Consider the following 19,839-nt stretch of genomic DNA (forward strand, 5'->3'; position numbering starts at 1 on the left):
GGACCCTGACACCTGTGCTTTAACAAGTGTTGCGGGTGGTCCCGAGGTTGAGCACTAGGGCTCTGTGTAGGCTCTATGCATTGACCCCTGCTTCTCGCCACAAATCACCTCTCCACCTGTGCGACTGCTATTATCTCGCCATCAAAAAAACAAAACAAAACAAACAAACAAACAAACAAAAAAAAACAAAAAAAACCCGGCAAAACAGAATTCCACACAAACTTCACGAAGTTCGTTCGTTTAATGTCTTCATAAACTGTGGGTGGTGTGGGTAACTCTGGGAATCATTGGATTTCCTTTAGGTAAGGCCCACGACAACGCTGGAGGATGGCGTGTGTGTGTGTGTGTCAGACCATGTTTTTTAAAAAGCCACTTTCAAGTGTGCATTCACCAGGCGGCGAATCCACTTGCTTCGGCGGGAGGTGGGGGCGGGGTGGACCGTGGGGAGGAGCGAGGTTGCAGCTCCGGAATCGGTCGGTCCCCGGCCCCGCTCGCCTCCAGGCCTCCCCAAGACCAGCCACCTGAACGCACACCCCCAGACTCTCCACGCCACCTCGGCTCCCGCCCAGCACCGGACCCTTCGGAATCCCTGGGGCCGAGAGCAGCTAAGGGGATTCCCCGGGCTCCCTACGAACTGCCCGCCCCTCGGCCGCCTCCTCCCGCGTCTCCGCCCCGCGCCGGGGCTGCCGGGCGGCGAGGGTGCCGCCGCTGGAAAATGAGCGGTGCCCGGAGGGTGGCCCCGAGCCGCAGGTAACGCGCTCCGGAGCTCGCGGACTCCGCACAGCCCCCGTTCCCTGCGCTGCGTTCCGGGGCTGCACGGGGCTGGTTGGGGCGCAGAAGGGCTGGCCGAGACACGGTCAGCCCGGCTCCGACAAGGAGAGGGGTCCTGACGCTCCCCTCGTGTGGTTCAGCCACGTTCCGGCGGCTCATCCCCGGAGCGGCCGCCTCGGAAGATGGAGAAGTTTCTGCAGATCGCGCCGCACTCTCTGGCCATCGTCCTGGGCCCGGCTGAGGGGCCGGCGCGGGAGAGACCCGGAGCAGCTCAGCCCGCGCCCCCGGCGCAGCCCCGGCAGCTCGCCCGACACCACATCGGCTACGAGATCTTCGCCGACTTCAAAGCCGAGAACATGCAACACTTCTGGAACAAGAAGGTCACGGCCGCCGTGGCCGAGACCTTCTTCCTGGGCTGGATCGACGAGCAGGTCCTGCTGATCCAGGGCAAGGAGGAACACCTGGAGGTGCTGCGCGAAGGCTGGACGCGCCGGGCGCTGAGGCCGCCCGCGGGCTTCCACATCCGCTGCCTGGGTGAGTGCGGCCGCCGCCCGCCCCGTCCAGCCGCGGGACCTGGCCCAGGTGCCGGCTGCCCGCGAGCCGGAGCGCAGGCCCTGCGCCCCTGGGTGCCCGGGCCGGGGGAGGGGCCGGCGGCGTTCCGGGAGCGCGGGCTTGGCAACTTCCTGGCACCTCGGCGCGGGATCTGTACCTCTGCCCACACGCCTCCCGGCTGGCCCGCGGGAACCTCCCCGGCGGCGCGCCCCGGCGGGGCGGTGCCTGGGGCTGGCCAGGTAGGCGGCGCGGGAGGCTCGGCGGCGGGCGCGCAGCTGTGCGGGTCCGTAAGTCTCCAGCTTGTGCGCGGTGTGCGGGGCGCGCGAGGCGGAGGGAGGTGGAGAGGGCGGGGTCCGTGGCACCGCGTGGCCACCTGACCCCTGAGGCGAGACGCGGCCGCGAGCGGCTCAGGTGCGCCGGGGCTCCCCGTGCCAGGGCTGGCGACCCCGGCGCGCGTCCTGGGCGCCCGCGTTGCTGTAGGAGACAAAGCTGTGGATTTCGTTTTCGGCGCCTTGAGTCTTGTTGGAAGGAAGGAAGGAACCCAGAGAGAGAACAGAGGGAAAAGTGTGATCTCTTCTGTTGACAAAAAGGGAAAATATGTCCAGAGACGGGGGTGGGGGAGGAGCCCAGAGGTGATTCTCGCAGCCGCAGGTCCCCTGTTGCCTGGCTTCGCTGTTTTTTGATTGCACTGCTTAAACGTTTGTCTTAGTCCGGTTTGCATCGCTTTTATGATGTACTTTATAGAGTTTGTGCTTCGGGCCTGGTGACTGAAAGCGGGTACAGTGCATAGTGGTACTTCATGGGACGATTTTAAGGAAGAAGGCGCTCTTTCTGGTCCCCCGCTTGGAAATTCATTGCTGACATTTTGTGAGGAGGTCAAAAGTTCAGGCTCCCAGCGACTGTAAAGCCGCCTGCTTGGCTCCCCTCGGAGGCTGCCTATCTCCGAAGGATCCGCTGCTACCTGCCGATGTGCTTCTATGCATGTGGCAAAATTATAGCAGTTTTATTCTGTTGTGTTTTGTCTGTTTTTGCATAGCAGGGATTTTTTTTTCTTTTTTGCAAAGCTTCCCTTGAATTGCGCAAACAGCTAGTAATAACCTTGTCTGTTGTGGGTTTTGTAAAAACCTGTGCTGCATTTCAAAAGGTGCTTTAATTTCCTCTTTTTCTAACTTTAGCAGAAGCCTCAATTGAGTCCCTGTAATTACGCTGCCGTCCTAAAGGGACCAAGATTATTGCCTCTGGAGACTTGATCTGCTTTTGTACTGTAACATTAGGAAGTAGAAATACGTGTAGTCGTGTTTAGGCATTGTATAGATTGTGCTTCAGAATTTTAATAGCTCTCTTTGGAAACCTGATTTCATGCTTATTTTTTACTTTAGTTTGGAAAATTTCAAACATATACAAAAGTGGTATCATATTAAAATATCTTGAAGCCTCGTGTGCCATTATCCAGCTTCAAAATTAATCAGCCACATGGTCATTCTTATTTCATTAGTACTCCCATCCATCCCTTCCGCCACCATTTTGAAATCTCAGGTATAGTTGGAACATAATTTTTTCTTTTTAAAAAATATTAGTTTATTTGGGGGGGGGACTGTGAGAATGAATGAATCTCACCTGCTGATTCACTCCTCAAACTCCCACAACAGTTGGGGATGGGTTGGCTTGAAGCCAGGAACCCATAACTCAATCCAGGTCTCCCACATGGGTGACAGGGACCCAAGTACTTGAGCCATTATCTGCTGACTCCCAGGGTGTGCATTAGCAAGAAGCTGGAATGCAGAGCACAGGCAGGACTTGTATCCAGGCCCTACTATGTGGGATGGTAGCATCCCAAGTGGTATCTTAACCGCAAGACCAAATGCTGGCCCTGGAACATAATTTCATTTCTAAATATCTCAGTGTGTTCAGGTTTTTTTCTTTTTCTTTTTAAAGATTTATTTTTATTTATTTGAAAGAGTTACAGAGAGAGGAGCCAGAGAGAGTGAGATATCTTCCATCCACTGGTTTACTCCCCAGATGGCTGCAACAGCTAGCACTAGGCCAGGCTGAAGCCAGGAGCCAGGAGCTTCTACCAAGTCTCCCACATGGGTATCAGGGGCCTAAGCACTTGGGCCATCCTCTGCTGTTTTTCCAGGCACATTAGCAGGGAGCTAGATTGGAAGTGGAGCAGCCAGGACATGAACTGACATCCATATGGGATGCTGGTGACACAGGCAGTAGCTTTACCCACTATGTCACAACATTGGCCTGTATTCATTTTAGCAGAATTTATAAGCTCATAAGAGGAAATGATCCATCATATCAAGCAATAAGGAGTATTTTGGCAATTTTCAAAACTTCCAAATTGTGCTGTTGGTTGTTGTCCTGATGTGGGTGGTGGCCTGAGCTGTCTCAAGCTGACTAGCTGCTGCAGGGACCTGCTACTGCTGCTGCGGTCCTCAGCTCAGCACCATCACGGGAAGCAAAGCGACTTCTTAAGGCTGAGGCATCGGGTAAAGGAGCAGGGGTGGCGCTTGCTGGGATCCGGTGGCGGGTTTCTCCTCAGTTGCCCCGGGGTTCACATTCCCTGCTGGAATTCCCACTGTGCTTCAGCAGCGATGGTCCAGTGTAGGACTGTTTGAAAGATCTCATCCGCTGCGGCACTCCTCTGATGGAACCTGTGTCTGCTGCAGCCTTCCTCCTCGTTTTGTTGCCAGGTCTTTTACTGGGCTTTGATCCGAAGTCAGGCAGCCATTGATGACTGGCTCACAGCCTTTTATTCTGAGCCTCAGTACTTGTGATGACAAGTACAAATGCTCAAGAAAAAAAAAATCACAAGGCGATCCCCAGGGGAACTCTACTCTGAAAAGAGGGAGTGACATTATCATAGGAAAATCCTTGAATCTGTCCAGTTTCTATGTGAAAACAGGAATCAATCATTATCTTTGATGCTTTATTACCAGTAGTAAATTTCTTATAGCATCTCTTTGAATTGATATTATCAGGTACTTAATATATATATTTCATTCGTTACATGTGTGCAGTGGCCTGGCTGAGACCAGGAGCCAGGCACTCAATCCAGGTCTCTTATGGGTGTCAGGAGCCCAGTTACCTGAACCATCACCTGTTGCCTCCTGGAATTCACATTAGCAAGAAGAATCAGGAACCAGTGGTGCATATGAAACCCAGGCACTCCAGGGTGACATGCAGTGTCTCAACTACTACACCAAACACGCACCCCTCTACGACATTCGTGTTTCGTGGTTTTAGCTAATTATTTCATGGGTGTGAAACAGCCGTGGAACCAGACAGGTAGATGAGCACGCAGAAGGCATTATATTCGCACTTGAATTAAATGCATCCATCACCAATAGGCTTCTGAAATAACTGGCAGACAAAGGCCAGTGCTGGTTTTATTATGCTTATGATGGGTAATGATTACTCAGAAAATCTGGTTGTTTTCCAGGTAGTCTCTTAGATCCCCGTAGAGAGTGGTAATAAAATTGTTCCGTGAGAGTCTCCCAGCGAAGAACGAGGAGGACTGGCTTTGCTCATCTTTCGACTTCCGTTCTCCTGGATGTGTGCTGTTGCCCAGCCAGACGGGGGAGGCTGGCCCAAGAGGAGCAGGGGCGAGGTCTCCAGGCACCCTGTGCTGCTGTCTGATTGAGGCAAATCTATGCTCTCACAGCACGATTTGTCAAGAGTTAATATTTCCTTTTGGAACTTGACACGTCATTTTGGTTCCTGAAAATTCCAGAAGTATGTGAGCACACTCGAGAACCTTGGTGGGAGCGCATCATTTTCATACTAGTGATTCTCCACGAACTTTTTGGAGATCTTTCATATGTGTGGATTTCATTTTTTTTGTGTGTGTGTCAAAATAAACTTCTCTTAATTCAACTTGTCCATGAACATTCTGAAGTACTCTCGAATGGTTCTAACCAATTGTATAATTTCAGGTGAGGGCTCAACAATAGGGGAATGAGTACCACTGCAGGAAATGAAACAGTGCAAAGAGTCCTTTGATTTTGGAATATTCAAAAACTACCATGTAGAAATAACCAATGAAACTATTCTAGTTTGTTCTGAGAAATACTCGATTCTGGACATACAGACTTGATGTCAAGGGCCCTCCCAGACAGTCCATTAGGGTGTGCAGGAAACTGTTTCAAGATTGTGCTGTGTGTTTTGAGTGGATCACATTAAACTCAATCCCATGCATGGTTATCAAGTACTTATGAGCGCCTGGCCCCGGGGTCACTTCCCGGCGGAGGAAGATGGACGAGGCAGGGGTGTTTTGTGGTGGTGGGATTGGGGTGGTGGTGGTGGTGGTTCTGGCAAAAGAAACGGAGAATGTGCTAAGTGCTTGGAAGACTATTTTCTTTTTTTTATTTTTTATTTTTCTTTCTTTATTTAAATAAATTTTGACAGGCAGAGTTAGACAGTGAGAGAGAGAGAGACAGAGAAAGGTCTTCCTTTTCTGTTGGTTCACCCCACAAGTGGCCGCCACAGCCAGTGCGTTGCTGCTGGCGCACTGCACCGATCTGAAGCCAGGAGCCAGGTGCTTCTCCTGGTCTCCCATGCAGGTGCAGGGCCCAGGGACTTGGGCCATCCTCCACTGCACTCCTGGGCCACAGCAGAGAGCTGGCCTGGAAGATGAGCAACCGGGACAGAATCCGGCGCCCCGACCAGGACTAGAACCCAGGTGCCAGCGCCGCAGGCGGAGGATTAGCCTAGTGAGCCGCGGCGCCGGCCAACTGTTTTCTTTTTTGAACAAGCAGCAGTTACCTCTTTCTGGCTTGTGAGCTGGTAACAGAAGCTTGGGGAGGGGAGATGCTGGAGGGAGGCCTTGTGCAGGTGGGGGTGGGGAGCGGGGAGGAATGGGTGCAGAGCAGGGAGCAAGTGCACAGTCTTGCCCTGTTTGGAGACTGCCCGAAGTGTGTGGGAGAGAGTGATGCGATAAGATAATGCAAAGATAGGCCAGGGGCCAGCCTGAAGCTTTGGGACCCATTGGGGACTTTTTAAGCAGAGAGGGGAGTAACATAATTCGATCTGTGTTTTCAGATTTCCAGGGCCAGTGAGGGTGAGGGATGGGCCTGGGAGGGGATTGGGAACGGAACAGCAGTGAAAAGTTAGAGCAGCCGTGGGGAGAATGTTGGGCACTCCAGGAGGGTGCTTGCTGCCTCCCAGCACCCCGAGCCGCCCCAGATTCTGAGCCTCCGGGTTCTGATCCTGCGGAGACGGGGCAGCCTGGTTGAGTCTTAGGGACCTTTCTTGGGCCCTGGATGGGGCCACCTGCCCCTTCCTCCTGGGCTCCTGGCTCGTCCCCACCTGTCCGTTTCCATGGGTTCCCCCAACTCCAGCTTTCAGGAGCGCGGGTCAGTGTCTCTGCTCTCCAGTGACGTTTTACACTTTCTCACTTGCTAGGCTCAAATGTGCTGTTTTTAGACTTTACACCAGAACTTGTATTTTACATTACTAAATGGTTTAGAACATGCAAGCATCAAGATTTTCTTCTATTCCAAACTTTTTACCTGTTTTCTCGAAGCGAGTTACTTTCTTAAAGTGGTTTCTCCAAGTAGAAAATGTTCAAGACAGAATTGTTTTAAAAAATTGTATACTGCTGACATATTTGTCTAGGTAAAACCAGATATACCACAGAACTTACTTAAATTGTCTTAAAACTGAATAGTACTCCTAGGCTGATAACTTGAGTTGCTCAGTGATTATTTTAAATGAAATCCCGATGTTTTTGAATTGTGGGCGTTGATTCATTCAGCAGCTGGAGCACCTGGCATTGCCTGGGTTCTCCTGATGTGAAGGACAGTGAGGGACAGTCCCCTGCACCTTTGAGGGCTCTGGGGGGCAGCAGACATGTTAAGAATCCAATGAAGGAATAAGAACTTCAATGTTTTAAGTTCTGTAAAAATTAAAAAGGTGAGAATTTAGGAAATTAGAACAGAGTGATGGGGAGAAATGAGCTAGCTGCTGACACTCATGCATCACTCACTCTTTTTAAGTGCTTTGTTTGTCCTGAAAAATCTTTAAATAGACCTGTTCTATTTTGATATCTTTATCCTACCCATTTTACAAATGCGGACACTGAGGAATAGAGAGATAAATGTATGGTTTGAATATAATTTTTCTCCTTTGAATTAAATTGAGATTTGATTTCCTTTGTGGTGATGGTGGAAATTGGGACTTTATGAAGTGATTTGGCTGTTAAGAAGGACTAATGCAGAGCTGGTGCTGTGGCATAGTAGATCAAGCCACCTAGGACACCAGCATCCTATATGAGCGTTGATTCAAGTCTTACTGCTCCGCTTTCAATCCAGCTCCCTGCTGGTGGCCTGGGAAAGCAGTGGAAAATGGCTCAAGCACTTGGGCCCCTGCACCCACGTGGGCATCCTGGAAGAAGCTCCTGGCTCCTGGCTCCTGGCTTCGAATTGGCTCAGCTCCAACCATTGCAGCCATTTGGAGAGTGAACCAGCAGATGGAAGACCTCTCTCTGTCTTTCTCTCTCTCTCTCTGTAACTCTGCCACTCAAATAAATAAATACATCTTTTAAAAAAAGATTAATGTCTTTCTAGAGGGACTGTGTTAGTTCTCAGACTTTTTTTTTTAAGATTTATTTTTTATTTGAAAGGCAGAGATATAGAGAGGAGAGGGAAAGAGGGAGAGAGAGAGAGAGAACTTCCATCTGCTGGTTCACTCCCCAAATGGGCACAATGGCTGGGGCTGGGCCAGGCCAAAACCAGGAGCCAGGAGCTTCTTCTGGGTCTTCCACGTGGTTGCAGGGACCCAAGGACTTGGGCCATCCTCCACTGCTTTCCAAGGCCATTAGCAGGGAGCTGGATCGGAAGTGGATCAGCCTGGACTTGAACTGGCACCCATTTGCGATGCTGGTATTGCAGGTGGGGACTTAACCTTGTAAGATGGCACCTGCCCCAGGTCTCTCCCTTGCAAGAATAGAATGGTTACCTTCAGAGTGGCTTGTTAAAGCCAAGCTGCCCCTTTTCTTCTGCCATTCACATTCATCTGCTTGTCCATTCCTTTTTATTTTCAAGTGATTTTTTTTTTGACAGAGTGGACAGTGAGAGAGAGAGAGAGACAGAGAGAAAGGTCTTCCTTTGCCGTTGGTTCACCCTCCAATGGCCGCCACGGCCGGCGCACTGTGCTGATCCAAAGGCAGGAGCCAGGTGCTTCTCCTGGTCTCCAGTGGGGTGCAGGGCCCAAGCACTTGGGCCGTCCTCCACTGCACTCTCAGGCCACAGCAGAGAGCTGGCCTGGAAGAGGGGCAACCGGGACAGAATCCGGCGCCCCGACCGGGACTAGAACCCGGTGTGCTGGTGCCGCTAGGCGGAGGATTAGCCTGTTGAGCCGCGGCACCGGCCTCAAGTGCTTTTTTTTTTTAAAGATTTATTTATTTGAAAGAAGATATAGATACAGGAGAGGGAGGGAGAGAGATCTTTTATCTGCTGGTTCCAGGAAGCTGGAACTCCATCAGGACTCCCAGAAAGTGAGCAGGGCCCAAGTACTTGGACTATCTTCCGCTGCTTTCCTAGGTGCATTAGGAAGGAACTGTATTGGAAGTGAAGCAGCTGGGACTTGAGTCAGTACTTACACGGGAAGCCAGCTTCGTAGGCTGTGGCTTAGCCTGTTGCACCATGATTTGGACCCCTCTGCTTGCCCTTTGGCCTTCTGCCGTGTTATGAAATCCTCATCAGATGCCAAAATTGCTCTTGAACCCTCCTGCCTCCAGAACCGTGAGCCCTAATGAACTTATCAGTTACCCAGTCTCAGGTATTTTGTAATAGCAACAAAGACAGACTAAGGATAACAAGAATCTCTCCAAGGACAACTAATTGGACCCAGGCAGCTAGAGTTAGTGTTTTGGATGGCTACTATATAATATCTTCTTTAAACTGACCCTTGATGGCCGATGATGATGGAGGAGCAGATGGAATTTAGCTTGATGTGTTGGAGAAATAGACAAGAGAGCCCAAGGAGCTGACTAAAGCCAGGTCTGGTGGGGTCTGGAGGATGGTATTCTGCAGGGAGAAGGCGTGAGTGTCCAAGAGTGCCGAGCACTCAGCTGGGATTGGTAGAAATCCAGAAAAACTGAAGACATGGGCCTCACTCCTAGAGATGCTCATTTCTCATGTGAAAATCTCAGGATTATGTTTAGCCAGTGAACAGTGCTGCTTCTAAATAGGTTTTATGAACTTCTAGCGAGTCATAAAAAACATTTTTATGAATCACCTCACTGCCGCTCAAAGACATTTTCAGCAGAGGTGCTCCAGTTTCATTGTAATAAAGCATTTAGGGTGAACTTGTGAGCTTCTAGGTCTTGCTGGATAACTGAGATTTTGCAAAGATTTATACATTTCACAAGAAGAACTTGGCAATGTTGGTTGACTCCCCAAATGGCCACAACTTCATCCAGGCTGAAGCCAGGAGTGAGGAACAAGGAGCTTCTTCCAGATCTCCCATGTGAATAGCAGGGGCCCAAGCATTTGGGTCATCTTCTGCTGCTTTCCCAGGCTCATTAGCAGGGAGCTGGATCAGAAGTGGAGCAAGTGGGACTTGAACTGGTACCTATATGGGATGCCAGCACTACAGGCTATGGTTTAACCTTCTATGCTGCAGCGCCCCAAGTTCTTCTTTTAAAGGGATTTTAAATCTAGAAAAGGCATCTATCTGTACCTTGTACTGCAGCCTGTTCCTGAAAAAAAAAATCACATATTTGGGGATAAAAAATCAGGAAGTTTGTTATAGGCACAATATTTGCCTCGTACAATTTTAAATGATTTTTACTGCTTAAAATTTCTCACATAGTGATGAGTTGATCGCCTGAAAACAGAATTTTCAGTGTGTGGGGTGGGATTTAACACATTTACTTGAAGTTTAGAAATTTTACTAGTATGATAGCTGTAGACTTGATATAATTGCAGACCATTCTTAATTTGAGGGAGCTACTTATTTGGTTTATAGTTTATTTCAATGAAGATTTAATAGAGGTATTGATAAGGTACAAGCTGTGGACCTATACTCTATTAACATGTAATGATATCTGTATCTATAAGTCTGTTTTCTGTTGCTATAACAGAATACCTAATATTGAGAAAGTTAGAAAGAAGAGAGGTTGGAGTGAGCATTTAGCCTAGTCATTAAGACACTGGTTAAGGTTCCTGTGTCCCACATTACAGTACCTGGGGTTTGATACTCAGACCTGGCTCCCGGCTCCATCTTCCAGCTCATATAGACCTTGCAAGGCAGCAGTGATGGGTCTCTGCCACCAACGTGGGAGACTTGGGTTGGGTTCCTGGCTCCTGGCTTTGGCCCTGGCCAACCCTTGGCATTTGTGGACATCCAGGGAGTGGGCCATTAGATAGGAACTCCCCTATCTCCCTCTGTTTCTCTGTCTTTTTGCCTCTGAAGTAAATAAATAAAAATTCAAGAAAAACAAAATAAGTTTATTTTGGGTCATGGTCTGGAGGTTGAGAAGTTCCAGATCAGGTGGCTGCCTCTGGTGAGGGCCACATGCTGCTTCCATTCATGGCGGAGGGTATGCTAATGCAGTCCCATGAGAATGAGAACTCACACTCATAAAGCAGCATTTATTTTATCATGAGGGTGGAGCCCCCGTGACCAGTACTGCCTCTCAATACCATTACGCTGGCAATTAAATTTCAGTGTGAATTTTGGCATGGGCAAACCACGTGTCATAACTTACTCTCTCCCTTATTCTCCCTTTCTCCATATTTAAGAAGGTCTTATGCCAAGAATGTTAAATAAACCTGGATCTCATGACATTGGAGAAACTGATTTCAGTAGCTCTTGCTATCCTGATGTCAGTCAGTCTCTCCTGATAGAGACCAGTGAGGTTGGACACTGTCACCGTCCGGAGCTAGTGTTCCCTTTTAGAAGAATCTGGTCAATGACTTGGATAAAGAGGTAGAGGACTCAATGAGTATTTGGGTTGAAGACAAGGGTTAGACACTCCTGGAAGTGCAGACCCAGGCATTGAGAAGGCAGCCGCATGGTGGCAGACACCATGGTGAGGGGGGTCCAGGTGTCAAGATGTTCTCATGATGTTCACAACATGAAAGCATGCCTCTGCACTGCAGACCTTATTCTTAAGATTCTCAATTTATTGTGAACACCTTATCATTTCCTAAAATGAGAGGATTGGTTGATATAAAATAACTTGTTTCTGTGACCAGAATGCCGCCCTCCCTCCTCAACACCACTGTGTGTGGAGCACACAGTGTCCCCTAGTCTGTATTCAGGGTGTGGATGCTGATGGTTGGTACTAAGTCCAAACTACCCTCCCTGTGGTGAATCCAGGGGTCCCTGCAGGTTGCTCAAAGCTTGCCAGGGGCTTTGGGGGAGTGGAATCCACTCTGTTGGGATTCTGTCTTCTACCCCTAGAAGTTGCTGGGGTTTTCTGTCTTCAAGCAGACCCCTGGATGCTGAGTGCATGCTGGCTCCTGGAAGGAGCTATGCATGTAGCACTCTTCTGTTTCTCCTAAGCTTTATTTATTTATTTAAAAGAGAGACAGAGACAGAGAGAGACACAGAGAGATATTGTACACCTGCTGGTTCACTACCCAAATGTCTGCACCAACCAGGGCTGCGCCAGGCCAAAGCCAGGATCCAGGAGTCCCATACAGGCCTCCCGTGTGAATGCAGAGGCCCAGTACTTGAGCCATCACTGCTGCCTTCCTAGGTGTGCATTCGCAGGAATCTGGATCAGAAGTGGATCCAGGACTCAAACCCACGCAAACCCAGAACTCAAACCCACATGGGACATGGGTGTCCCAAGCATCATCTTAACTACTATGCTAGAAGCCTGCCCCATTGGCTTTTTTTTTTTTTTTTTTTTTTTTTGACAGGCAGAGTGGACAGTGAAAGAGAGAGAGACAGAGAGAAAGGTCTTCCTTTGCCATTGGTTCACCCTCCAATGGCCGCCACGGCCGGCGCACCGCGCTGATCCGAGGGCAGGAGCCAGGTGCTTCTCCTGGTCTCCCATGGGGTGCAGGGCTCAAGGACTTGGGCCATCCTCCACTGCACTCCCTGGCCACAGCAGAGAGCTGACCTGGAAGAGGGGCACCCAGGACAGAATCCGGCGCCCCGACCGGGACTAGAATCCAGTGTGCCGGTGCTGCAAGGCGGAGGATTAGCCTAGTGAGCCGCGGCGCCAGCCCCCATTGGCTTTTAATAAAAGACTCTGTCGTCTGCTCAAACAGTTCTGAATTCCTGCTGCCGAGGAAGTGAAAGGGTGATTCAGGTAAGGAACGCTGCCAACTTCTAGAAAGGAATGCCAGTCGCTCAGCCCGCTGGTCACAGTTCCAGCAGTTATAAGGTCTTATGATATTACCAGTGCTCATGCGGATCCTTCCAGCTTTCTCCCCTGAGATAGCCGCCCCTGGGTGTGTTCTGCTGTGGTCTTGATTGGCTGGGAAAGCCTCAGAAAGCCTGCTGAATTTGGAGTTAACACAGAACTGCAGGAGACAGGAGTGAGTGAGTGGTTTGATTTTAGTTACGGGGACTTTGTGACCAGCATCATTTGTGTAGGTTGATTACTTTCCTTTCATCAGAGCCTGAACATTCATTTGTTTAAAAAAAATGAATTTGTTCAAGGAAAGTCTTTGATAGTTAGTAGACCGTGAAGTACTAACGTGGAAAAGCAAACCGTACTCGTCTGTTCCCAGACAATGGTGGTTACTCTAATATAATTTCCTTTATTTTTACCTGTATCTTTAACATCTCCTCTTATATAAAAAAGGAACATTCTAGAAGTAAATCTTTACACCATATGCATCTTCATTTTATTAAATGTAGGCTGTCCCTACCTCGTTGTCTCAAGAGGGGTGAAGTAGGAGAAAAGGCAGAAGAATGAACTGCGGTGAATGAGTATTGTCAGGGATTATTCTAAGCACATTGTGGACATTGTCTCATCCTTGCAGAGATGGTGCTAATATTTCTGTAGAAGAGGAGACTGCGATCCAGGGAGTAACTACATGAGCAAAGGGTTTCAGACTTCAGCCCGGGAATCTGATTGCAGAGTCTGAGCTGATAACCTGTCATTTCTATTGGACAAAGTTTGTTTCTTTCCTTCACATGAGTGTTTTTTTTTTTCTTCTTGTACTGTGATTTCTTCTGAATGTTAAACATAGTAGACTCATTGGTATTGCAAAATTATTTCACCAAATAAATTAAGTAGCATACTGAAGATAATATTGTGATCTCAGTCTTTTAAGCCATACAAACAGTGCTGCTTAGAACATCCAAAGAAAGTGGCATGAACATTTGGGTAGTCTGTACACTCTGCTCTTGATATAAAAGTTTTTTAAAATTATTTTTTTATTTTTTTTGACAGAGTTAACAGATAGAGAGAGAGAGAGAAAGGTCTTCCTTCCGTTGGTTAACCCCCCAAATGGCCACTACGCCGAAGCCAGGAGCCAGGTGCTTCTTCCTGGTCTCCCATGCGGGTGCAGGGCCCAAGAACTTGGGCCATCTTCCACTGCTTTCCCAGGCCACAGCAGAGAGGTGGACTGGAAGAGGAACAACTGGAACTAGAACTGGGCCCATATGGGATGCCGGTGCCGCAGGCGGAGGATTAACCAAGTGAGCCACGGCGCCAGCCCCAAGAATTTTAATTTATTTTCAAATTTGACAGAGAGATGGCTAGATAGAGGTAAAGATGGAGATATTGAGATAACTCCCGTCTGCTGGCTCACTCCCCAAGTGCCAACCATAGCTGGCCTGGGGCTGGGCCAACCTGAAGCTGGAACTCAGTTCAGGCCTCCTACATTGGTGGCTGGAACCCGATGACTTAAGCCATCACTGCTGCTCCCTTGGGTTGGCATTAGCAGGAAGCTGGAATCAGGAGCCAGAGTTGGGACTCAAACCCAGGTACCCCCATGTGGGACATAAGCGTCTTAACTGGTGTTTTAACTCCTAGACTACCTGCCCACCCTGATATAGAAGGTTTTAAAGCACGTGATCAGCAGATGACTGCAGGATGGGTAGTGTTCGTGCCAGATGCATAGCTGAGAGTTGCCAGGCCAAGTAACTTTAGAAAGTAATTGAACACATATGCATGTATAATATAACATGATATCTCAAAAAGTTGAAGTCCATATGTATGAGATGTCTTTTGAAAGTTTTTGAACACTGCATATTATGGAAACAAAACTGGGCATAGATCTTCAAAATTTTTTTGCAACAAGTTTATCTTTTTTGTTTATTTATCTATATTTATTTGAGAGGTGGCAGGGACCCAAGTACTTGAGTCTTAATCTGCTTCCTTCCAGGGTGAACATTAGCAGTAACAACTTGACCCTCCCATTTTTTCCATAAGTATTCCTACTGTTTGCTTTGGATTTGCTTTAAACTTTTACTGGGAGATTTTCAGCCTTCACCTTCTTTCATAGTAATGACCATGTTTCTGTGTTTCTGTGTGTAGCACTTCCTTAAGTGTCTTTTATATGGCTGGACAAGTAGTGACAAATTCTTTCAATTTCTGTTTGTTCTGGAAGGTCTTTATTTCACCTTCATTCGTAAACGAGAACTTTGCAGGGTACAGTATTCTGGGCTGGCACTGTTTTTTCTCTCAAGACTTGGAATATCTTGCCTTTCTCTACTAATCTGTGGGGTTCCTGAAGAGAAGTCAGCTGTGAGTCTGGTTGGAGGTCCTCTGAAAGTAATCTATTATTTCTCTTGTGTACATTTTAGAGTCTTTTCTTTTTTGTTTTACTGTGGAGAGTTTGACTACAATGTGTCATGATAAAGATCTTTTCTGGTCAATAGGAGTTCTATGGGCTTCCTGTACTTGGCTGTTCCTTTCTTTCTCCAAATTAGGGAAGCTTTCTGTAGTTATTTCACTAAAAAGGGCTTTTAATCCATCTTCTCTTCAGGAACTAAGACCCATGTGTTGGGTTGTTTGATAGTATCCTGTAGATTCCCAACAGTGTTTTTTAGTTTTCTAATTTTTTCTTCTTCTTTTTGGTCTGATGTAAAATTTCCAGAGATTTGTCGTCTTCTTCTTCTTCTTAAAGATTTATTTTATTTATTTGAAAGACAGAGTTATAGAGAGAGGTAGAGACCGAGAGAGAGGTCTTCCATCCACTGGTTCACTCCCCAGATGGCTGCAACAGCCGGAGCTGCGCTGATCCAAAGCCAGGAACCAGGAACTTCCTCCAGGTCTCCCATGTGGGTGCAGGGGCCCAAGGACCTGGGCCATCTTCTACTGCTATCCCAGGCCATAGCAGAGAGCCAGATCGGAAAAGGAACAGCCAGGACTAGAACTGGCTCCCATTTGGGATGCCAGCGCTTTAGGCCAGGGCTTTAACCTGCTGCGCCACAGCACCGGCCCCAAGATTTGTCTTCTAACTTGGATATTCTTTGTTCTGCCTCACTGAGTCTATTGTTAAGGCTTTCCACCCTGAGTTTTTTTATTTGATCTATTGAATTCTTTATTTCCTATATTTCACTTTGATTTCTCTTTAAAATCTTAATTTCATGGGAAAATTTTTCATTCATGTTATTTATGGATTTCTTTAGTTCATGGATTTGCTTCTGATCACTTCTAAGTAATCCTACAGGCCGGCGCCGCGGCTCACTAGGCTAATCCTCCGCCTAGCGGCACTGGCACACCGGGTTCTAGTCCCAGTCGGGGCGCTGGATTCTGTCCCGGTTGCCCCTCTTCCAGGCCAGCCCTCTGCTGTGGCCAGGGAGTGCAGTGGAGGATGGCCCAGGTGCTTGGGCCCTGCACCCCATGGGAGACCAGGAAAAGCACCTGGCTCCTGGCTCCTGCCATCGGATCAGCGCGGTACGCCGGCCGCAGCGCGCCGGCTGCGGCGGCCATTGGAGGGTGAACCAACGGCAAAAGGAAGACCTTTCTCTCTGTCTCTCTCTCTCACTGTCCACTCTGCCTGTCCAAAAAAAAAAAAAAAAGTAATCCTACAATCAATTTTTTGAATTCAGTTTCTGGCATTTCTTCAATCTCTTCATTTTCACATTCTAGTCTTGAAGTGTTGTTTTGTTCCTTTAGGGGCATCGTGTTGTCTTCCTTATTCTTGTTTCTTGAATTGTTGCATTTATTTTTAGGCGTTTGTGGAGATACTTGTTGTGTCCTGCCCCCCCAATTGGCTTTTATCTTTGGATTATATCTCTGTGGCTTAGTAGAGTGTCCTCTCTTTTAGTGAATACCCAGAGGCATGTGCTGGATGTGGCCAGGGAGCTCTGTTCAGTGCTCCAGGGTAAGGGGAGTGAGTATCCAAGGAGACACTGAAGTTGGGTGTGATAAATCTCTCTCTCTTTTTGTTTAATCAGAGGGGAGGTTTGATCAGCTATGCTGGAGTAGTATAGTCTCACACTCACTTCCTCTCCTCCAAGGAGACCAATGCCTTGGCGCAAGCCCCAGGGGGTACAATATTCATCCACATTGCCACAAGAACCACACAAAGAATCCGTGCAGTCCTCATTGTGAACACAGATCCTGAAGCAATGACCCTCACCAGGGGGTCAGGGAGCCCCAAACATGTGGAGCCGCCCACAGTGACTGCCCAAAGACCCAGCCACACCCTGCGCCCTCCAATGGAGCCACAGTGTTTTCACAGTCTTAGCACACAAGGCTCCCACGGTCATGAGCACCCAGCCCCCTGTCGATTCTCCCAGCTGGACTCAGGTGTCTCCTCTGTGCTGGTTGCTGGGTGGGTAGACATGAGCTGGTGCAGCTGTTATGTATGTCCAAAATGGCACCCACCCTCTCTGTGGTAGTTACAGTGTGCTGGTACCGGGTGGTCTGGGAGAGAAACATGCCCCCCCCCCCTTTCTTCTAGGTTGGCAGGTTCACTGTCCCCCATAGAACTCCAAGCTGGACTCACGCCAGGCTCTTCCCTGCAGCATTATCACCAGTGGCTTGGGCTGCTGCAGTCTGGTCTCACCTCATTCTCCAAGGCTGGTGCCGGTGCTCCTGGCTGCTGGGGTCCTGAGTTGTGCGCCTCCACACGTCCCACGTGGATCCTGTAATTTGTGTGGAGTTTTCTCTGCAGTGTTCTCCCCAACTCTTTCCTAAGGTTACACGCTCTCCAGCAATCCGGGTTTTTATCAACCACATCAGGGGATTCTGATGCATTAGTGTGAAGACCTTGCTTGGAACAGGGTGGTCTTATGTAGGGAAATGAACACCCAGTAGAGCAGTGGGGCTCCTTGTGCAGGTAACTGCCACCTGGAGGGGTCTGTCTGAGAACACAGAAAGGGCACTGCAGTTAAAACACCTTTTCTGGAAATAATACTCCACAGGATGTCTCAGCCCCCTTGGGGATGCTTGGGCAGAATATCACAGACGGAATGATTTATGATGCACAGAAACTTATGGGCCCACAGTTCTGGAGTCTGAGGAGCCCAGATGAAGTGTGGCACCTGGAGAGCACCTTCCTGCTGCATTGTAACATGGGGGGAGGCATCTCACTACAGAGGGCGGAGAGCGAGTGCCTGGGTGCAAAGGGGGCAAGCCCACTTCTTCCGTAATGGCTCGAGTCATTCCTGTGCCCCCTGAAAGGGCCCACCTCCAAGTACCTTCACAGTAGCAACAGATGCCAACGTATGTTTTGGAGGGCACAAATGTTCAAACCCTAGTTAAAGATTTCTGTCTGAGAGGTGACTGTGCTGAGCACAGCTTTTGAGAGCGTCATTCATTCGCTCATTAAGGGGACACTGTGGGCAGCCCTTAATTCCTTTTTAGGGAAGCAGTTTGCAGAAGAAGCACTAACGGATGCCACAGGCCAGGGTCCTTAAGGATCACAATTGTGATCTGGCCCTGGGAACCAGGCAGGCTTATGAGGGACAAGGAAACGAGAGGACTAAGGCTGGGCCACTGTAACTCCTTTCCGACCCCGGTGTGTGCCGGCACCCTTAGCCTTTGGGTAGCCCTGCTCTGCAGGCTCTGTGGAAAGCAGGGTTGGTGCTGGACCGAGGAGCACTGTGGATCCCATCACTGCCCCCTCTCCCTGGCAACCCAGGGCTGCCCTGCTCCGTGTGCTCTAGGACCTGCTAGGACATGGCTTCCACTCCTCCATGCATGGGAGCAGTTACTTGGTTTGGGCTGGAATTTTCTGCATTTGCATGTTATGCTGGACAATAAGTGGGTAATTCAATAACATTCAGATGCTACTTAAATATGTTTGGATTTATTTGTGTACATTGCTTCCATAAAAAGGTAGTTGTATGGTTTGGGAAGTGTCCCTCTAGTAAGAAGTCCTGGAAAAAGAAAAGGTGAGGATGACTTTTTAGAAACCGTAAAATAAGTATTTTTTAAAAATGAAATACTATCATAGCAAAGGATGGCGTATTTTCTAATCTGGAATGAGAATTTTAAAAATTAGTTTAGTACATAGAAGTGACATTCTGAGACTGTCGTCATGATGACTTTGGCTTTGGTGGTGGTAGTGAATTAGCGATAAACTGGTCATCTGAACTTGCTGTAGGTAATACAACATAATTTGATTTTGTGGAATTTAGATTATTTGAGCTGATTTTTACTTATTTTAAGCAAATCTCCACTTTTGGAGTAATGTGGAGCTTTATAACTTGTTTAAATATTTAGAAGATAAAATGAAAAGGTGCAAACTTTATTTATTTGAAAGTCAGAGTTACACAGAGAGAGGGGAAGGAGAGAGAGAGAGAGAGAGAGAGAGAGAGAGAGAGAGGGCTTCCTTCCACTGGTTCACTCCCCAATTGGCTGCAATGGCCAGAGCTGCTCTGATCCGAAGCCAGTAGCCAGGAGCTTCTTCCAGGTCTCCCATGTGGGTGCAGGGGCCCAAGGACTTGGGCCATCTTCTACTGCTTTCCCAGGTCATAGTAGAGAGCTGGATTGGAAGTGGAGCAGCTGTGTCTTGAACTGGCGCCCATATGGGATGCTGGCGCTTCAGGCCAGGGCATTAACCCACTGTGCCACAACGCCAGCCCCAAGATACAGACTTTTAACGTTATTGCTCTATCTTTTTCTTTAGTATGTGTACTTTGCATTGATTATTTTTGATAAATAACTTTTTTTTTCTTTTAAAATACTTAAAATCCTGAATTACAAGCATCTGTTATTGTCCAAAAAGTAGTAGATTTTTCTGTAGAAGATAGTAAAATGGCATCTCTCTGCAAAGCATTTACAGGGAACTGGAATACCATACTACAGTTCTCAAGTGGTCACTCCTATTTTCATCAATGAAGAATTAAGTATCTCCTTTGTTATCTAGAGCACTGGTTTGCAAGCCAGAGTCTCCCACTGACCCTGAGGAAGTGAAGTGGGGAGAGGGGAGAGGGGGAACCATGGCTGCTCCCTTGCCCTTGCAGTGAGGGAGCTGCCATGCGTGTGAGTAGTTGGTGAAACCTTTACTTCCTGACCCAGAAACCCCCTTCGGATGTTGTTGCCCTGGACTAGAGGCTGTTGAGGGTCTTCCTGCATGATGTTAAAGGAGATTATTCAATGATGAAAATTGGGTAAGGACTTTATTCAGAGCCATGACA

The 19,839-nt window shown here is 48.4% G+C and overlaps 1 protein-coding gene across 3 annotated transcripts in view; it reads left to right on the plus strand.

Annotated features, from left to right (window-relative positions):
* The first annotated feature begins 228 nt into the window (after positions 1-228).
* The window catches only part of STOX2 (storkhead box 2), a 255,624-nt gene continuing 236,013 nt past the window's right edge, over positions 229-19,839 (plus strand). For 2 of the 3 annotated variants that reach the window (XM_051832732.3, XM_051832726.3), the window contains exon 1: positions 229-1,305. In XM_051832732.3, coding sequence (XP_051688692.1) covers positions 954-1,305 — 352 coding nt within the window. In that variant the 5' untranslated portion in view covers positions 229-953. Of the gene's footprint in view, positions 1,306-1,499; positions 1,607-19,839 lie in introns of those variants that run through there. The other variant, XM_051832766.3, reaches the window with a different exon arrangement.

Source organism: Oryctolagus cuniculus, chromosome 2 (genome assembly GCF_051225735.1).
Source record: "Oryctolagus cuniculus isolate XC-2025 breed Fujian yellow rabbit chromosome 2, ASM5122573v1, whole genome shotgun sequence".
Lineage (NCBI taxonomy): Eukaryota > Metazoa > Chordata > Mammalia > Lagomorpha > Leporidae > Oryctolagus > Oryctolagus cuniculus.